General features: G+C 40.0%; 1 protein-coding gene across 1 annotated transcript; it reads right to left on the bottom strand.

Moving 5' to 3' along the window:
- Nucleotides 1-772: 772 nt before the first annotated feature.
- Nucleotides 773-18073, bottom strand: LOC116320893 (chitin synthase chs-1-like). Its single transcript, XM_039605158.1, has 22 exons — nucleotides 18020-18073; nucleotides 17772-17907; nucleotides 17390-17578; nucleotides 16407-17286; nucleotides 16018-16201; nucleotides 15790-15885; nucleotides 13585-13740; nucleotides 13301-13475; nucleotides 12160-12261; nucleotides 11899-12040; nucleotides 8566-8766; nucleotides 6380-6495; nucleotides 6039-6207; nucleotides 5266-5445; nucleotides 4861-5139; nucleotides 4601-4775; nucleotides 4452-4474; nucleotides 2790-2857; nucleotides 2372-2482; nucleotides 1987-2201; nucleotides 1809-1905; nucleotides 773-1479 (listed from the first exon to the last, which is right to left on the bottom strand). Exons 1-22 carry the CDS (start codon nucleotides 18043-18045, stop codon nucleotides 1363-1365), a joined length of 3837 nt encoding a protein of 1278 aa, XP_039461092.1. The 5' UTR covers nucleotides 18046-18073; the 3' UTR covers nucleotides 773-1362.
- Between the last annotated feature and the right edge of the window lie 1709 nt (nucleotides 18074-19782).

The raw sequence follows: 19782 nt of genomic DNA, 5'->3' as shown, positions 1-19782 counted from the left end.
AAAGGCAGGGTGAGATGCTAACCATAAGGCACACTGGATTTTAAGGCGCATTAAGCGAAACATAACAGTCAGATAAGTCAAACTTTACTCAGCTCATTCTTCTTGGTTTCTCTACTTCTGTACCATTGATTCATTAAAGCTGAATTTTCTCGCAGCTACTTCCCACGTTCTGGATCTGAAAACTGGGTTGATCTTTGGTTTTCATTCTGTAATATTGGACTTATATTTATATGAAGGTTTGAACTTTGAGAGTGTTTATACAAGAGAGAAAAGTGTGAAAATGTTCATACCTGTTTGAGAAATGTGTATAAAGTCAGTAGTGAGGGGTTTTACAGCCTTTAAAAATCTATAATAATTGTAAAAAATAAAGCTGGCTACTTCGCGGATTTCACCTATTACGGGTTATTTTTAGAACATGACTCCCGTGATAAACAAGGCAACACTGTACCGTGTTCTTGCCTGAGAGATTTCTGAAAAAATTTAAATGTACAGCTCTGCTATCACTTCCAACATAAATGAAAACAGAAAACTAAACAGTAGTGACTTTTGTAGGGATGCTGAAGTTGGACTAGCTGGTATATAATGATGTGCTATGTGATTGCTAGCAACACAGCTATGTTAGCATAAGCTGGAGGGTGAACGCTAACTTTTTTTCCACTCGATAAAAGTTAAAGCAAGGGTTCCCGGTGGTTAGGGACAAATGCAATCGCATGGCAGGATGCTATAAACGGACCAAACTTCAGTCAGGAGAACAACGTAGATAATCCATCCACAATACGAGGTTAGTCATTACAACATGGAGCACTGTGTACTGAGTACTGATTAGAGTATTGATTTTACTTTTAAACACAAATAAATAATCAATTTTCTGCATGGAATCCAATTTAAAGATAAAATTACATTATGATCAAGTCATATTTTAAATAAATTGAATCAAAAAATATCCAAGAATTCTTTGTAAAAAAAGAAAAGAAAACAAAGAGAGAGTATGAAAATGCTCTGTAATGGAAGACTAGATCAGATTATCATACGTCAAAAGAATATGAGAAACTTGATTGAAATTTTCTCTGATTCACTATTACCAAACTTCAGTCATTCAATTTGATATTAAGGTAAAAGCAGCAAACTCATTGTCACCAAGAATTATAGTATAAACAATACTTCAGATTCATCAGATAAAATAATAAATGACTAACCTAGCCTCATTTGCTTATTTCGATATATTCACACTGGAACTGAGGTTTTTCTTATATAAATAAATTACACTTGAAACATTGTAAATAAAAAAATAAGTAGTAGATGTATTGCAGTTTGGTAAAATCTCAGAGATATCTTAAAGTGCTATACAGTCACAGCGGATGTTTATACTACATCTTCTTCATGAGGCTTTCTGGTGACCTCTGACTCAACATCGCTGTCCTCAGTCTCAAAGTCCTCCATGGAGTTATAGCTTGAGTCTGCATTAGAGCTGGAGCTATGCTGGAAAGCATTTGAACAAACATTAGCACAAAAAATTATTTCTGTACAGTTAAAAGAATACAAATAATCTGTCTATGCCAGGGGTGCCCAATCCCAGGCCTCGAGAGCTACTGTCCTGCAGCTTTTAGATGCATCCCTACTCCAACACAGCTGAATCAAATAGTTGGATTACCAATTCGGCATGCCATCAAGTCTGGCAAAGGCCTGATAACGAGCCATTCATTTGATTCAGGTGTGCTGGAACAAGGACGCATCTAAAAGCTGCAGGGCAGTAGCTCTCGAGGACTGGGATTGGGCACCCCTGGTCTATGCAATATAGTTGCAAATACCCTTTTGCCTTGCAGGCATGACTTCTGTTTTTCAAGTTTCTTTGTCGCTTTGGGTTCTGTGTCCACAATGGCAACATAATGGATGAGGGTGTGAATCCTGAACACAATGAACACAAAATAAGAATGTTAGATTCTCTTGGTGAGTATCAAAACACTGCGATTTGATGTAAGAGGTTACCTGTGGTATAGCATCGCAAGGAACTGGATCACAACTGAAACTGCAAATCCCAAAATAAACATGAAGGCAATTGGATCAATTTGGATATCATCTCCTGTTTTCTGGAACTGAATGTTTAACTTTGGGATTTTGATAGATAATGTGTCACTGAAGAGCTGGAGGATGAAGGTTGCCACCAGCCAAAAGGCATTTAACATGAAGAAGACAAAGTTGACCTGTGTTTAATGAGAAAGATGAGACTAATCTAAGATTAACTGCACATTTTTCCAGTTAGAAAGGTACCAAAGCTCATGTTATACAAATGTACAAAGTAACAGCGCTTTCAACCTGGAATCATAGGACATAAATGGTGCCCATTCTTGATAACACATCTTCCCACACTTACTTTGTTTCTCAGCTCTCGCAGCTCATTGGCCATCTTTTTCTGTTTTTCTTTGTCATCAGGCAGAGGTTCAAGATACTTCTTTTGAAGTTCTTCCCAGAATTTCTTTTCCTCCTGGGAAAGACAGAAATATTTTTAAAGTGTTTAAAACTAAATAAATAGCAACAAAAGCTTTAGAGGAAAATAATATGTTCATTAATGGAACATATCTATAGCTTGTAAAGTGTCATGAAATAAAGACATTTTGGGGGGCAAGGTAAGCATTTCTGCATGTTAATGAACAGTAATTATTACCCAAATACATAAATATCATATTATACATAAGACCACCATCATTTTTGGGAGTATGGGAGTAATGATAAATTCTAGACAGAGGTCATTTAAGCAAAGCAAATGTGTTAATTCAATTACACATGCACACCTGGTCGAGTGAGTCCTCTTGAAATGTCAGGTCACTGGACAAACTCTGGAGCTTTTCAATCCAGCCTGCTGAAATCAGCAAGACAAAAATTATTTAATTGCAGTATATTTGTCTGATTTTAAAAACAAGCAAAAAAAAAACTTCGCCAGGGTGTGGTTTGTGGCTCAGCTTCAATCTCATAGAGATTTTGAGACACGCCCAGGCATGAACTTGTGTTTACGGCCCTACAGGTTCCCTAAACATAAAAGGCAAATTGTTCAAAGAAATTTGGCTGAAATTGTAAAGCTGGGAGTAATAGAAGAGTCACACATTAGCTATGTCCCAATTCCTAGGCCGCATCCTTCGAAGGACCAGGCTTTCGCGGTCAATGGGGACGGGTCCTCCAAAGACCAAGAAGGCCGGAAGTGCAAGGCTGTGAAATGGGACGATCTAGCCTTCAGATTTGCATCACCAGCTGTCTCAGTAGAGTTTAATAAACTCAGCCGTCTGCTCCTCTCTCACTAAAATATAAGAGGACATTGGAGTAAATTCTCTACCATCTCACACATCTGTTTAATCAGCTTGACATTTATTCGGCTGTGTGTACTAATCTCAGCCAAACCGATTTACTCGGGAACAAATAAAACCCTGAAAAAAGACCAACAATAATATTTTTAAGCTATCTTAGTGACTTATATATCATGTTTAACCTGAATAGCAAAGGATTGCGGGGAGTTTGAAAACGATGTGCCGGGAGTTTGCTGCTCTCGCTGGCTCTAGTGAGCCTTGAACCCCCAGCTAGCTATCGAGCTGGTGGGTAACAGATGTTTCCGAAAACGTTGGAGCACTTTTGCAAAAGTGTGATGTCTTGATAAATTTAGCAGATATTTGAAGTTTACACAGCTACATTATTGCCTGAAAATATCTTAAAAGTTTATTTTGTGACACAGAAAGAGTGATATTAAAACTAAGTAGCTACCACCATTGCTGGAAACTGGAATTGGCTGGGCCATGCAATGAATTTTGGGATAGGATGGGGCACAAAGGATACACCTGGGCCATCCTTCTTTTCTGGGGAAATGAGGGACGTATTTGTTGGCCCCACTTGGAGCAGCCTTTGAATTGGGACAGCCTTCATGGCCTGGCTGTGACATTATTGGCCTCCAAATGCGGCCTTTAAAGGATGCGGCCTAGGAATTGGGACATAGGTAGTGTGTGGTGTAGCCCCATAGTTCTTGTAGTGAAGAAAGATGGGTCTATACAGCTCTTTGTAGACAACAGCAAGAATGAGGTGTCATAATTTGATTCCTGTATTGAGAGCTCCTGGACCCGTTAAGCAAGACTCATTTTTCAGAACACTGAATTTAACCAAGAGCTACTGGCAGATTGCCTTATCTGCAGATTCCAAGGTAAAAATAGCCACCTCCACTCTACTTTGTAAGAGCTTGTCACACTCAGATTACGATTCAGATTGCGCCCCTCTGCAATGGCTCCATTGCATGAAGGATGCACACACTCAGATCAACTGTGTATCTGGCTCTCCAGCCTCCAGGAGCACCAGTGGCTCTCCAGCCACAGGTGCAACTTAAACATTGTAAATAAAAGTATTTAAACTGCAATGATGTTGTTGTCAAGTCTTACATTGTTACACAAACAAAAACATAGTTAATTTAATGCACTTACATTGAATGTTGCGTTTTAATTGCCTGAAAGAAAATAAGAATAAAATAACAATGCACTACATAGGATAGGGTAGTATACATATACATATAGTACATATATTCTACATAGGACTGATGCATTGAAATTTATTTTCCAGCTTCAGAACATACCCCTGTTCTGCTTCTGTGATGGTTATATTTTCCACAATAGTGTTTTCAGCTTCAAGCTGCTCAGGCTCTTGGGCTGTGTTGTCCTGACTCCCACTGAGCTGGTCAACTTGAATTCCCTGGCTGAAATTTTTGCAGCATTTGACCCATGAGAAGAGCTGTCGGAAAATGCCTTTGGCTGCAAATATAACTTATATAAATTTCATGAAACAGAATAAACAATAACAGATGTGAGTGTAATAGCAAAAAGGCTGATCTCTTACCTTTTTGTGTTTTCATTTGTGGTGTGAGAGCTGGAGGTGGGGCTGTGCCAGCAGCAGGTTTTGTCTCCCTGGTGCCCCAAGACACATTGTTCATATTGACCATCGAGTAGATGGTGAGCAGAAGGTAGGCGCTGGGGATGCAGATTATGTAGGGAAAGCTATAGAACAGCAGATGAAATTCCTGAGGATGGATTGCTGCAGTGATTATGTAAATGATGGACATGGAGATGATGAGAATGCTGCTGGGTGTCAGGATGGTTTTCGCTTTAACCATTGATCCTGAATTAAGGAGGAATAGATTTAGGGTTGAAGCAGGTTTCAGTATTTCTTGTCAAAGCATTAAACAAAAAAAAATATTAAAATGACTGCATAATTACACTTTAAAGGTGTTTAAACATAACATACCAATAATAGAAATTGTCACTAGCAACATAAGGAATGCATAACAGACACCCAAGATTGCTGCAATGGTAATTTGAGTGTCTGACTTGAGCTTGAAGCAAAGACCCAGGTAGATGGCTGGAGGTATCACAGATATGACAAGAGCAGCAGCAGAATTGATGTTCAAAACGAAGGTTAAACTACCTGAAAGATATTTGTCATGTTTTAAAGTTGTATGTATTTAAGTGCTGTCAGCCTTAATCTTGTTAAAATGATATTAACGCCTGTGGCGTGGGTGTGGTCTCTGGCCGGCTGCAGAGGAGGGGTGACGCAGTAGGCTCCCGGGGCGGCTCAGGGGCGGGGTGAACAGGTGTGCTGGGATCTGAATGTGATTGTGACTCTTTATATGTTCACAGTGACAGTCGGAGGAGGAGGAGAGCGAACGTGACAGAGAGGGGGAGTGTCTGTGTCCCAGTGCAAAACGAAAACCACAGTTGTAAATACAAGTTCTGCTGTCATCACACTCATGTCCAGTGTATGCATAACGGGTCAAACGTTACAACGCCATAACCACATTAACGCGCCAAATCTCCATTAGTCAGGCGCTAACGCGTTGACGCCATGGAGCCCCATGCACAGGACGATCCGTGAGGCTGACGTTAATGTTATGGCGTTAAAGTCGTTTTAACGAGATTAACGCTGACAGCACTAATCTATTTTTACTTCAAATAACATTTCAGTGGACACAGATTCACATGTGCACAGGTGATTTTGTAAAACACAAAGGTGATACTAACCTGCAATCAAAAGACAGATGGTGGCAGGTGCAAGGATGGCTGAAATTATACCAAAAAACTGATAAAACATAAAGGGTTTTGATATGGATGGATTCCTCTTGGAAATAATCTTCGTGGAACCCAGCAGATCCACCATGTTGGCCATTGTTGAAGCCCCCCATCGCCGGCGCTGTAGATGACAAATAAACACTAACATAACCAATGGCATGAGCAACATATGGATAGGTGACTATATTAAATTCTACTTGGAGTAAAAACGAAGACTGAAGCTGATTATAATATTTATTACTTTTTGAATAATGACCGAACACTGATTGCAGTATTATTGAAAAGATTTTCACCTGATGGTAGAGTTCCTTGAAGTCCATTGGTGCATTGGTATGGGCATCAGAAGCTGCATTGTACTCGACTCTCCATCCCTGCTTTAGTAGCAGAGTACATAACCAGCGGTCTTCACCTGTGGGTAAAAAATATATATATCAAATGAAAACTTTCCCTCTTGCAGTAGTGGGCGGTCTATCCTTTAAGCTTGGGTCCTTGACCAGAGACCTGGGAGCTTGAGGGCCCTGTGCAGTATCTTAGCTGTTCCTAGGACTGCACTGTTCTGGACAGAATTCTCTGATGTTGTTCCTGGGATCTGCTGGAAGCCACTCACCTAGCTTGGTGTCACTGCACCAAGTGTTACCTTCACCCTCCACATCTTCTCGAATCTTTCTCTGAGCCCTTGGCACTTGTCCAGCTTCTCTTGTTCATTCTTCCTGATCTTGCTGTCATTTGGTATCACCGCATCTATCACTATGGCTGTCTTCCTCTGCTTCTCTACCACTACTATTTCCGGTTGATTAGTCATCGCCATTTTGTCCGTCTGTAAATCCCACAGGATCTTAGCTTGGTCATTCTCGGCCACCATAGGGGGCGTCTCCCATTATGACCTTTGGACTTCCAGGCCGTATTCGGCACAGATGTTTCTGTATACTATGCGGGCCACTTGGTTATTGTGTTCCATGTATGCCCTGCCTGCTAACATCTTGCATACTGCTGTTATGTACTGGATTGTCTTGGGGGCATCTTTAAACAGCTTGCATCTGGGGTCTTGACTGGCTTGGTAGATCCAAGTCTCTATGGGTCTTGTACTTAGAGCTTGTTCCTATACTCCCATGATTAGTGTCTCTGTGCTGTCCTTCAATCCAGCTTTTTCCAGCCACTGGTAGGATTTCTGGATGTCTGGCAATTCCTCTATCTGCTAGTGGTGCATACCGTGCAAGTGTCTGTCCTTCCATGAGTTCTCCTCCTCTTGCTCCTCTTTCTTTGGTTTCTGCTGTCTGAGGTATTCACTGAGGACTCGTTTGGTTGTGGCCATCTTGTGGATGTTCGAAGTCTCATCCTGGACTGACACTTACTAGACTCTAACCTCCTTCCTTCCACTTAGCATGCAGTCTCGGGGTGCTGGGTTTGAAGTGAAATCCTCCATGCATGAGGAGGGAGCTTCCTTGACTTGATTTTACTAGTTACTTTCTCAGCTGTTCAGAGGAGACTGTGTGAATCAGGCCTTTATGGTCAAATAGCTGATAAGAAATCTCTCCTAAGAAAAGGCAACAAGCAAAAGAGATTGTTTGGGCCAAGAAACTCAAGGAATGTACATTAGACCACTGGAAATCTGTGCTTTGCTCTTATGAGTTTAAATTTGAGATCTTTGGTTCCACCTGCATTACCTTTGTGCGATACAGAAAAATGAACGGATGGTCTCTATGTGCATGGTTCCGACCGTGAAGCATGGAGGAGGAGATGTGATGGTGTCGAGATGTTTTCAGAATACAGCTTGGCTAGCACAGCATACTGCAGTGACAAGCCATCCCATCTGGTTTGCGTTAGTTGGACCATCATTTATTTTTTAACAGGACAATGACCTCAAACACCCTTCCAGGCTGTGTAAGGGCTATTTGACCAAGAAGGAGAGTAATAGAGTGCTGTACCAAATGCGCTGATCTCCACAGTCACCTAACCTAAACCCAATCAAGATGGCTTTGGATGAGATGGACTGCAGAGTGAAGGCAAAAGAGCCAACAAGTGCTCAGCATCTCTGGGAACTACGTCAAAACGTTTGGAAAACCATTTCATGAAGCTCATAGAGAATCAAAGAGTGTGCAAAGCAGTAATCAAAGCAACGGGTGGCTTTTTTGAAGTATGTTACGAATTTGCATTTTATGTGTTATACAGTCAATGCATCTGTTTATGTTAATTCAGCGAGTGCCTCACTCATGTTATTGCCTGGCCCTACACGGGTCGTAACAAGTATAAAACACATTTTGGGTTATTTCACACTTTTTTGTTTATTACATAATTCATCATTCATCGTTTTGATGCCTTCAACAAGAATCTATAATGTAAATATTCATGAAAATAAAGGAAAATAAATGAGAGGGTGTGTCTAAACTTTTGACTGGTAATGTATATCAGAGGAATGTAGAAAAAGTGAGCGTGGACTGGCAATGCTTTTACTTGTGTGATTTCAAACAACATCCATTACCTTGGTCATACTGGATGTAGTGCCTTGCCTCGGTGGACTTGGTAGAATACGTCTTCATCACATTGTCATCCATCAGGGCCTCTGCTCTGAACAGACTGAAGCAGCCAGGGCTACACAGAACGCAGCCAATGACATGCTCTGCTGTCTTCTGCAGCCAGTGACTGAGAGCATACTCAAACTTTTGGAACCAGACAGCAGGACCTGCAAAGAAAATACAAAGGTATGTACAGATACAGCTACTATAAAATGGCTGTCATATTCCTGACATAACCATAACAGATACCTGGCGGATTCCTAGCTGATTACCAACTGATCCGTGACTTTAATGATATCCCCTGTCTCTCACGTGTACAATGTGAACAGGAATGTTAACACACGAGAGCAGCATTTAGGAAAACCAGCTGGGGGCATCGTGGGGGGGGCAGTGCTAATGAAAGTTCATTCACTTTCTGCATATATTTCCATTCATGTTTTTGCATTGATCAGTGGTTTTATAACTATAACGACAGAAGTTGTGCACAATGAACAAGCAAGATACAGCAGAAAAATATAAGTGATGCTTCCATACCATACTATGATTATTGCTAAATAATGTTTCTGAAGCACGGCACTACAATGTTTTTATTTTAATTTAGAAATGAAAATCATTGTTTTGTCCTTCAAGAGAAGAGTTTATTTTAGATGTGATACAAAAGGGGAAGTCTGACAGAGGAGAGGGAACCAAAGCTACCAAAGCTGATACTACCCTTGCATCTGCTGTAATTGCATGGGCAATCCATGCATGCCAATTACTGTATGCGTTGGCTTTGCAAAGGAACGAACAGTCATAGCGGCAACGATCACAGTCACACATGGTTACTTTCAGCAAGTTGCCTTCCACTAATATATGTACATTAAATTTGTCTGACTCCTTTTATAATATTGTTCTATGAAACTCCAAATGCAACAACAAATACAGCGTTTGTCCTGCAAAAAATGTTACTAAATCAATGCAGTTGTTAATTTCAAATTTAAATCACTCTGATTGCACAACATTTCTGATGAAAAATAAGGTCAGTGAAACGCTGCTGTAGTTAAAACTATTGGTAATTCACCCCATTTAGGCTTTCAAAAAGTTTACAGTTATAGCAGTAACAATTACTGTCACGCCTGCTTGCTAAAGTTTTCTGCCACTAATCTTAGTCTATCACCTTTGCAATTAATTTTAATACTCTTGCTCAAAAAAATTTCGATGTGAAAGCGACTCTCTAAATCGAGGTACATGTCCCACAAAGTGTCCAAATTGCAGTATTTTTTTAAATTTAGTAGTAGGTGGAAAAACTACTATACAAACAGCACTCCCTGCCACCATAGAGTAGGATTTTTTCAACTAATTGGGAGATTATTAACGGTTCATAGATAATTTATACATTTTTTATATCGTTTCTTGTGATTGTGCAATGAATGCTTCATCATCATCATATGACCCCCTCAGACTGAATGTAGGAAATAAACCACACAACTGTCTGCAGGAACTGTCTGAATCCTGATGATGAATAAGTAAAAAAAACACTTTAATAAAGTAATTTGTTAAATATTTAACGCAGATGTCTTTACAGTTATGTTACTAATATTGTGTGGATTGTATTATTTTAAAATGCAGTGAATTGCCTGCTGTGGACCACCTCTGTTTTTTTAAACTCTCTTTCCCCGGAGAGGAAGGAGAGTTGCAAGAATAAGATTTCTGAATCATCTCTGAATTAACACTTCCAGAAAAAAGTCATTTTTAGCAAAAGGCGAGATGTTTATTTGAGGCTGGATCACATTACAAAATAAAAGGCAAAACAAGAACCAAGACTTGACTAAATTAACAAAATTGAGCCCACTAAACTTAAAACTAGCACACAGAACACAGGGAATACAGAAACATGAGACCTGACAAGCCTCAGTTCCACCCTGGCTGAAATCCTTCATCATAGTTCCCTTACCAAAAAATTACTCACATCCTGCCTGAATGACTAACGGCCAGTGACGTCCATCCTGCTGCTGATGAAGTGCTTTGAGAGACTGTTTCAGAGTCATATCATGCCCTTCATTCACATCTTCTTAAGCCCTTCTTTGAGCCCTTGGTACTTGCCCAGCTTCTCATCTTCCTTCTTCCTGATGTTGACCTCAGTAAAAATACTGCACAGCAAAGATACTGGCAGGACGGATAGACCTCCCACAGGGATGAGAGAGGATTTTCCTTTTGTGTATTGATATATATATATATATATATATATATATATATATATATATATATATATATATATATATATATATATATACATATATATACATATATATAATATATATGGCAGCACAAGAACAAGCTCTGAGTACAAGATCCATAGAGGCTGGGGTCTATCACACCAGGCAAGACCCCAGGTGCAGGCTGTGTAAAGATGCCCCAGAGACAATCCAGCACATAACAGCAGGGTGCAAGATGCTAGCAGGCAAGGCATACATGGAATACCATAACCAAGTGGCCGGCATAGTGTACAGGAACATCTGTGCCGAGTATAACCTGGAAGTCCCAAGGTCAAAATGGGAGATGCCCCCAAAGGTGGCGGAGAATGACCGAGCTAAGGGTGAAGGTAACGGTGGTCCCCGTGGTAATCGGAGCACTTGGTGCGGTGACTCCCAAGCTAGGCGAGTGGCTCCAGCAGATCCCGGGAACAACATCGGACATCTCTGTCCAGAAGAGCGCAGTCCTGGGAACAGCTAAGATATTGCCATGGGACCTTCAAGCTCCCAGGCCTCTGGTAGAGGACCTGAGCTTGAAGGATAAACTGCCCGCAGGGGCGTGCTGGGTGTTTTTATATGTAGATAGATAGATAGATAGCAACTGAGTGAAAGGGGCATGTGAAGGAGGGGGGACTAGCTAAAAGCACTAATTTTATCTATCCACTTCTTTCTTAGCTGCTTCATTTTTATTCCTTTAGTATTAAGCTGGGTAGTAGTAGAAAGAAAAGCCAACTCTGAAAATACGTAACCTGTGAACTGGAGTTGAAAGCATGCAATAAGATAAACTGATGGAGTTGGGCCATGTTATGGATATTTTGGTTTTTTTTGTTTGTTTGTTTAAGTAATTTCAACCATCATCAGTGACTGATCTCTTATTGATATTCTCCTGCAATGCTGAGTGTTACCATAAGTGTGTCACTTTGATCCTTCCTTTTGGTTGTGTTGAACAAGAGCTGTGGGGTGTATACAGACATCAGTATACTGGTTCGACAAGAATTTTCATCAGTATAACGTCTCTGTGACATCTTGCCCTTATGTTTTTCTTTTATTTTGTTACTATGTGCAAACCTGATCCAGTGGGATGGATCCTGCCACATGCTGCCCCAACGCGAGGGTATATTCTGAGACGGTCAATAAGCAACATCACTGAAGCAGGCTGGAAGTCAGTGTCCCCATCCAAAGCCAAGATGTAGGTGTTGTGCTTCTCTTTCTAAAGAAACAAATGCAATTTGCTTTGTTTTACAATGACACGTTGGTCATCTTTTGTGTACCATAAGAGTTGTTTGCAAGCATGTTTGAGCAAATCAGAAACTTTCTCTTTCATGTTACCTGAGCTTGTTTTTTTAGCTCCTGCTCATCCTCTCCCCTCTGACAACGAATGTAATATTTGGTCATGAGTTTCCAGCCCAGGAGATAGTAAAGATACATTATCTGCAAAAAAATAAATAACAATTAACCCTTTAAGGCCTACCATAGAACCAAGTCCGCCAGAGCTTATCTTTATATTTTTACATGCTGTAGTGCCATTTGTGGGAGCATTTCAAGTTGCTATACATCAATACAACCGTTATAGCCAAAATTTTAATAATATGTATGCATTAAGTCCATAGTAACTACATAAATTGCAAAAAAGTGCAATAAACTACAAAAAAATTAAAGATCCTTTTTGGGGTTTTTTGACACATAATTCTAGTTAGAGAAATTTAAGAGGCCTATCCCTCAAAACTGTAAATACAAAAAAGTTGCACAAAATAGTTTCCAACCACGGGAAATTTATTTTGAGTGTCTTCATAGTTTTATTTTTGAGATACAACAATTTTTATACACTGCTGGAAAAACAAAAGTAAATATTATAATGCAAATTTGCAAAAAAAACCAAAAAACAGCATGTGCATCAAAATAAACTATTTCCAGCAGAGCAATTTGAGTTCTAAGCATCCCAGAAACAAATCAGAAAAGCATGGAGTCAAACATAACTTTTAAAAACACCAGTATAGGCTCTGAGGCCCTGAAGGTAAAAAACTACATTTTCCGCGAAAATGACATCACTTCCAGTTTCGGGCAGGTAATGGCGGGCACGCGATAGTTCGCGGTGACGTCTATTCCAACTAGGTAGCGTTAGGAACAGCTGATCGGATCGGCAAAGCGTGTTTCTGGAATATTGTGTTTTTGTTGCTGCAAGTCCTTTTTATGCAATTTTTGGGAAGCTGTATGTGGAAGGAAAGTGTGACCTAGGACAAGCTAATGGCACAAGTTGTAAGTACAACTCCTCCTATTTCATATGCAAAAAAAATTCTTGCACTAGCTTACGTGGTTCGAGTTCTACAGACATTTAAAAATAGTTACGCAAAACGGAGCGTGCCCACTCCGACCGGTTTTAAAGGGTTAATAAATAATGAATTTTAACTTTCAAGAGTTCAGATGATAAACATTGCAATAATAAACATAGTGCAGTTAATTATTTTCCTACCTGAGACCATCTCTTTTTGTGACGGATGTGTTCTTTATCCTTGAAGTGAACTACAATGTTGTTCCCTTGAGGCATGTTGACAATAAGACGACCTCCATATGGCGTCTGTATAATTTTCTGATCAGGAACTTGCTGCTTCTTTCTGAAGAACTTTTGTTCAGCGTTCTTGAAGATGCTGATGACAGGCAGTTAGAAAAAATGCTGTCACTAAATTCATAAAGTCCAGGATAGTCAAATAAATCCTGGTCTTAAATGCAGTAATAGTAGTGAGTATGTAAACATACCCATAAACCTCTTGAATAACTTGTACGAGATTCTTTGCGTATTCATTCAGATGGCGACTCTCTTCAACATGTTCAAATGCATCATCAAAGTAGATTTGCGCTTCAAAGGTGAAATCGTTGATCTTTGGGTCTTCTTTTGGTCTGTACTTGTCCAGTCTGTAAGGAAAAGCATGAATAGGAAGTGTGAGGAAAACTTTCACACTTATCCTTTTAAGGGTCGTGGGGGGGGGGGGCTGGATCCTATCCCAGCTAATGTAAGGTGAGAGGCAGGGTACATCCTGGACAGATCGTTAGTCTATCGCAGGGCTAACACATAGAGATGTACAACCATTTAACCCAAGCCACCTACCTGCAGAGTACCTGGAAAAATCTCACGCAAACATGAAGAGAAGATACAAATTCCACACAGAAAGGCTCTGGCCAGGTTGTGGAATTGAACTCAGGACATTGTTGCTGTCTCACCTCAACGCACGGCTTGGGTATGGAAGCAGTCTCCTAGAGAGAGGCTGGACCCCTTCCTTAGTCTGGAGTTGCCAAACGATTGTTCAGAGTACTCAGCCTTCGTGGAGTCCCAGGGCGTGGTGTTTGAGAGTGCTCTACCTGGGGTCGTCCTACTGGGAGGTCTCGCTGTCGTCCTACTGGGAGCTTCCGGTCTCACTGCCGTCGCCCAATTATGTGGGCAATGAAAGTGGGGCATGATTGGGAGGAACGGCTTCCCACCCTACTGGTATTCAGTTATTGGACTTCTCTGCAAACCCCATGTTCAAACAAAAGGGTGTCCATAATTGCATATGGCACTGGAAGAACTTTGGCACCGGGTCAATGATCGATCAAGTCGAACCTCAGATACAGGAGAAACAATGAATTTTTATTCTGTTCATAAAGCATTGGACTACCTCTTTACCCTCTCAAGGATACTTGAAGGTGCATGGGAGTTTGCCCAGCCAGTCTACATATTTTTTGTGAACTTGGAGAAGGCATTTGACTGTGTCCTTCAGAGTGTCCTGTGGGAGGTGCTTTGGGAGAATAGGGTGTCTGGCCCATTGCTACTGGCCATTTGATTCTTATACAATCTTTGTAAGAGTTTAGTTCACATTTAGATCACTTGGGTGGTCTCAGAATCTCATGTCTGAATCTCATCATTTTCACAGATGTGGTTCTGTTGGCTTCATCAGATGACAGCCTCAAATTCGCACTGGAACATTTTACAGCGAGTGTGAAGTAGTGGGGATGAGAATCAGGAGTGATGGGAGAAGGGAGCGGAAGATCCATTGGTTCTGTGGCTGCAGTGATGCGGATGCATGTGGTAAACAGAGAGCTGAGTGTAAAAGCTAAGCTCTTAATTTACTGGTTGATCTACGTCCCTACCCTCACCTATGGTCACGAGCTTTCAGTAGTGACCGAAAGAACGAGATTGCAGATTCAAGGGGCAGAAATGAGCTTCCTCCGAAGGGTGGCTGGCCTCTCCCTTAGAGATAGGGTGAGAAGTTTGGCCGTCCGGGAGAGAGTAGAGCTGCAGATCCTCCACATCAATGAGCAAATTGAGGTGGTTTGGGCATCTGACAAGGATTCCTCCTGTATAAGGTGTTCCAAGCATGTCCCATCCTGGCACACCTATGGCACACTGGAGAGATTATATCTCTCAGCTGGCGTGGAAACGCCTTGTTGTTCCTGCGGACAAGCTGGAGAAGCCAGGGAGATGGAGGTCTGGGCTTCTCAGCTTAGTCTGCTGCCCCTGCAACCCGGCCCCAAATAAGCTGAAGAAAATGGATGGATGCTTTAACTTCCTAAGACCCGAACTCTATGCCTCTTCCACGGCATGCATTTTTAATTTCTCTTTGATATTTGGGCACATTGGGGCCCGATGAATGTAAAAACAAAGAATTACCAGATTTTTTTTTTTACTTTATTTTTGTTTTTAAGAAAAATGAGAACCACATATGAGGATATTCGTTTAACATTTTCATAGAACAGTAGCAGTATAATGTCCTCGTGAGTGGATATCAGGCCTTTGTAGAGCAAAATTGAGTATTTTGGTCTAAATAACCCAAAATGTGATGTCCTAGGAGGTTAAGTAATAACTGAATTTACGTTTAAGTTTCACTGTGAAGAAGGGAAGTCGAGGAGATAGTAGTAACTCATGAGAAATTGAAGTTAGAGGAATAGCAAGATAAAATATTTTTTTGACAGAATCAGTAGACTCACCTGAATATTGATATTATAATGTTCATCATCTCCTCATATGTCTCGTGCCACATGGTCGCACACAGATACACCATAACCGGTTCAAAATACCTAAGTCTTGACAGAAAAATATTTGAGATAGTATCATCAAAATTGTTTAAACCTAGTCACAACTTAGAGAAACCCCATTTCGAAACATGTTAATGAACCACAGGAGCACATTGAAAAAACAGTGGTACACACGCTTACTTTCTTATTGTTTCCTTAGTGTGGATGTCAAATCTGGTGTTAAGGAGAAGGGACTGTTCAATAAAGGCTCCCTCATACAACCTCCTGATGAACAGGTCTTGAGTCCTCTGTATTCGATGCACATTGAGCTTCCAGAGATGTAGGGTTACCAATACAAGACCAATCCACCAGAACAGTGCCGTACCTGAACGAAGATAAAAAAAAAAATCATGTTCATCTTGAGAACTCTACCTTTATTTCCACCATGTCGCATGCAAGTTTAACTTTGAATTAAAGTTTACTAACTAGGAGTTGAGTCTGTATGCACACAAACTCGAAGTTCGCTAGTCAGGTGACTTTAAATAACAAGTAAATATTGTTTGATCCTATGAACAGCTCTATTTTACTACCTGTGAGTATGCCAATGTCAGCTATCTTGGACATGTCAAGGAAACACAGAGTGTATGTAACATCCAGCACCATATATGGAAGCACACTGTCTTTCAGGTTTTGGTTTCTTCCATCAACAGCCACCTTACAGTAGTCTGTGAAGTTGATGTTTGTAGTCCCATTCAGGCTTGTTCTGTAGTCCTGATAGTAAACAATAACTGGAATGACCAGCAGAGCCATAACAGCCAGAGAGGCCAGGTATAGAGGAAGGATGAAGCATCGCCGCAAAGCACGCATCTTGCAGGCTACCAAGGCAAACCAGTGGCAGAGTGCTGAGGAGATCAGCTGGACCCCAATGATGATGGCTATAATCTTTGTCTCACGGCTTGGGATGGAGGTCAGAATGCTCCAGTTCATTTTGGCTAGAGGGATGTAGGCTCCAATTACACAGGCAGTCACAACGATCCTGATGAGGCTGGAGAAGATTTGCAGTATGTTCTGGCACTTTGTTATGTCTTTGCAAAGGTTTCCGAGGAAGGTGGAGCTGCTGTTGTCTGAGATTATTTGAAAGTAGTTTTCCCACCAGTTGAAAGACACCAAAATGGACCCTCCAACAGCTAGCCCCACCCAGATGGTCATCTTGTTATTAGAAGAATCCTTCATGATATATAGAAGAACAAACAGGACATAACCAATCAAAATAAAGATTAAACCAAAGATGCAAGGCATCAGGAAGCGGTTCCTTTGTTTGGCAGAACACTGAGCGACCAGTTGTAGGATTGCAGAGATGACAGCTACTCCATTGAATATTGTCACATTGGTCACAATGTCCAAGTGTGGCATCGCCATAATGGTGAGAATTGATGCACCTGCAGAAACCAGAAACTCAAAGAACAGAACCTAAAGAAGAAGCAGAAGATAATGACATTATAAAACACAATGACAAAAAAAGGCTAAAAATCTGCAGACTTTCTGTTTTTAGCATCAGTCAAAGTTTTCTTACTAGGGCTGCAGTTGTTTTTCTGGGCAGCTTTGATGTTTTATAACATGATTTCCAGATGCTTTTGAGGAATAGAAATACACTGGAGGCGATGAGAGAGCAGCCGATACACAGCAGTGCAACAGGTTTCTGTTCAGGAGGGAGAGTCTTTGTGCCTTCATTGGACAACGTGATTAGGAGGAGAAAAGACATCTGTAAGAGAGGAAAAGAAATCTCTGAACATGTCAGTTATTAGTGCAGTGATTTGGCAAGGTAAAATCAACAGTTGCGCTATGTGATTATTTCCTTAGTGTCAGTAAAACTGATAATATGTATACTTTTAGCTGCAGTAATATGTGCAGAATAAATATCCTATATGTTGTTAAATGTCCTAAAAAGAACAAACCTTACTACATAATGCTGATCCAAACACAATAACAGCTACAGCAAACAAAGAGATGATCTTCAGCAGTTTGATCATTTTCCATGGTGTCTGTTCATCTTCAATGATTGGGACTTCTTGACAGGTGTCCCACGGCCTCCTGAATGAAGAGAGAAAGCATGTAAATGATTTAACTTGTTATATGTGCTAAACAATGTGAAAATCTGAAAGTTAAAATATAAAAATTACATTTCTTTACAGATCACACTTACTTTGGTAAATCTCTTAGCTCCTCCATGATGAATACAGCAAATGAATACCTCTGTTTGGAATCACTATATAGCGGTTTAGGTATGAGTCATCATGTAGTCACTCCCACTTGTACGAGAAAGACCTGAATATCTGCACCAGGTTAAGAAAAATATGAGTAAACAGGATCTTCAAAGTCTGAAATGTACCTAAATTTAGATATAAAATATTTTACTGCATAGTTTGCTATTTACTGCATAATATTTAGTATGATATTGAGAGAGAAAACTAGCAAAGGCGACATTAGTGAGAGACAAAAGTATGGCCTCCCGTTAGAGCAGTTCAATATAAATACCTATATGGCACCTCAATTTATGTGGAATTGTTAGCTATCTATACATCTCTACATTATGTATGGGACATGCAGGAAACACCTGTAGATTTTTGTTTGTCTTCTGTTCTGAGGGGTTCTGTTCAACAAAAACTAAGGTTCCATCCTCTAAGGAATATATATGTTCATTAAATTTTCTTCCAGTCTCCAAACACTTAATTCATGTATTCTTTCTTCTATTCTTTATTTATGGTTCAGAGATATCTTAGCTTAGATCTTTGCAGCTTTAAGTGTTGCTGTGCCAAAAGTGAGTGAACCCTTTGGAGAGCATGTTCTGCACATGCAGAGTTACATTTATATGGATTTATGTGTGATCTTGGCTTAAAACTGAATAATAATTAACAATAGGTACAAAGTCGAGTTGTTGATATTTTGTGCTAACAACAGCTCAAGAAGAAGCACATCATAATGTTTCTTCCCTTTTTGTTTCGTAAACAACTGCCAAAGTATTTTTGTCCACATTGGGTTCCATATAGATGCTACGCATTACTACATTTATGTGTAAATAGATTTGCATGATCTGTGTGGAACGCTTGGCAGGGACGATTCTTTTTTAGAATGCAGGTGTGAGTGGTGACACAAGGAAAGATAAAGATCAACACGCAAATTTGAAAGTACACTTAAAACAATGCAAGTTATTGCGTAAGTATCATTCAAAGAAGGACATTTATGTCCTTTTAAGATTAGATTCAGTTTATACCAAGTTCAACACTAAGGTCATGAGTGTTGCTGACTGAAACAGATAATTAGGGAATTTTAACAGGGAATTTTAATCTCTTTGCAGAGTGATCGTATTTTTGTCTTTTTATCTGTTGTGTTGACATATGTCATCAATATTCTCTCATCTATGTAAGATTTAGTCATTAAATGTTAATAGTGTTTTAGTTGACAACAAAATAAAGGGCAAGTGTGATATGTTCAGGTTGCTCTGTGGTTAGAATCAGATTAAATATCAATGTTGATTATGTTTTTTTCTTATCAAGTTCCATTTAGCATTAAGTCAACATGCAAAAATAAAGTAAACCGTATGACCCTGCCTAAGACATGTCAATCCATCATGTCCATTTCAGACTTTCAAATGGACATGCATGCATTCATCCTGCTGTAACCAGGTTTCTGCAAGGTAGAACAAAACAATACTTTTATTTCTTTTTATTTTAATATAAAAAATATTGGTAATTTATTAAACAAATTACTAACACAGACTTAAAAGAGATAGCCCTAATGTTAAATAGTCCAAACTTAACCCACTTAGTCTTTAGTGCACTTAAAAATGTGTTCTTTCTTTGTGAATATATCTTTTTGAAATAAACTGCAGAGAGGTGTGTAAGACTGCAACTCTGCATCGTGGTCCAAACTCTTTTTTATACATAGTCCCCCACTTTCAGAGGCTTA

This window comes from Oreochromis aureus, linkage group 22 (genome assembly GCF_013358895.1).
Source record: "Oreochromis aureus strain Israel breed Guangdong linkage group 22, ZZ_aureus, whole genome shotgun sequence".
Lineage (NCBI taxonomy): Eukaryota > Metazoa > Chordata > Actinopteri > Cichliformes > Cichlidae > Oreochromis > Oreochromis aureus.
This window is presented reverse-complemented; position numbering and strand designations above follow the sequence as displayed.

Excerpts from the sequence above, each read along its gene's own strand:
- LOC116320893 (XM_039605158.1), bottom strand. The coding sequence starts at position 18,045 with ATGGAGGAGCTAAGAGATTTACCAAA. Across the intron at positions 17,908-18,019 it reads GAGCTAAGAGATTTACCAAA|GAGGCCGTGGGACACCTGTC; the intron begins GTAAGTGTGATC and ends CTCTTCATTCAG. Across the intron at positions 1,906-1,986 it reads CTTGCGATGCTATACCACAG|GATTCACACCCTCATCCATT; the intron begins GTAACCTCTTAC and ends CATTGTGTTCAG.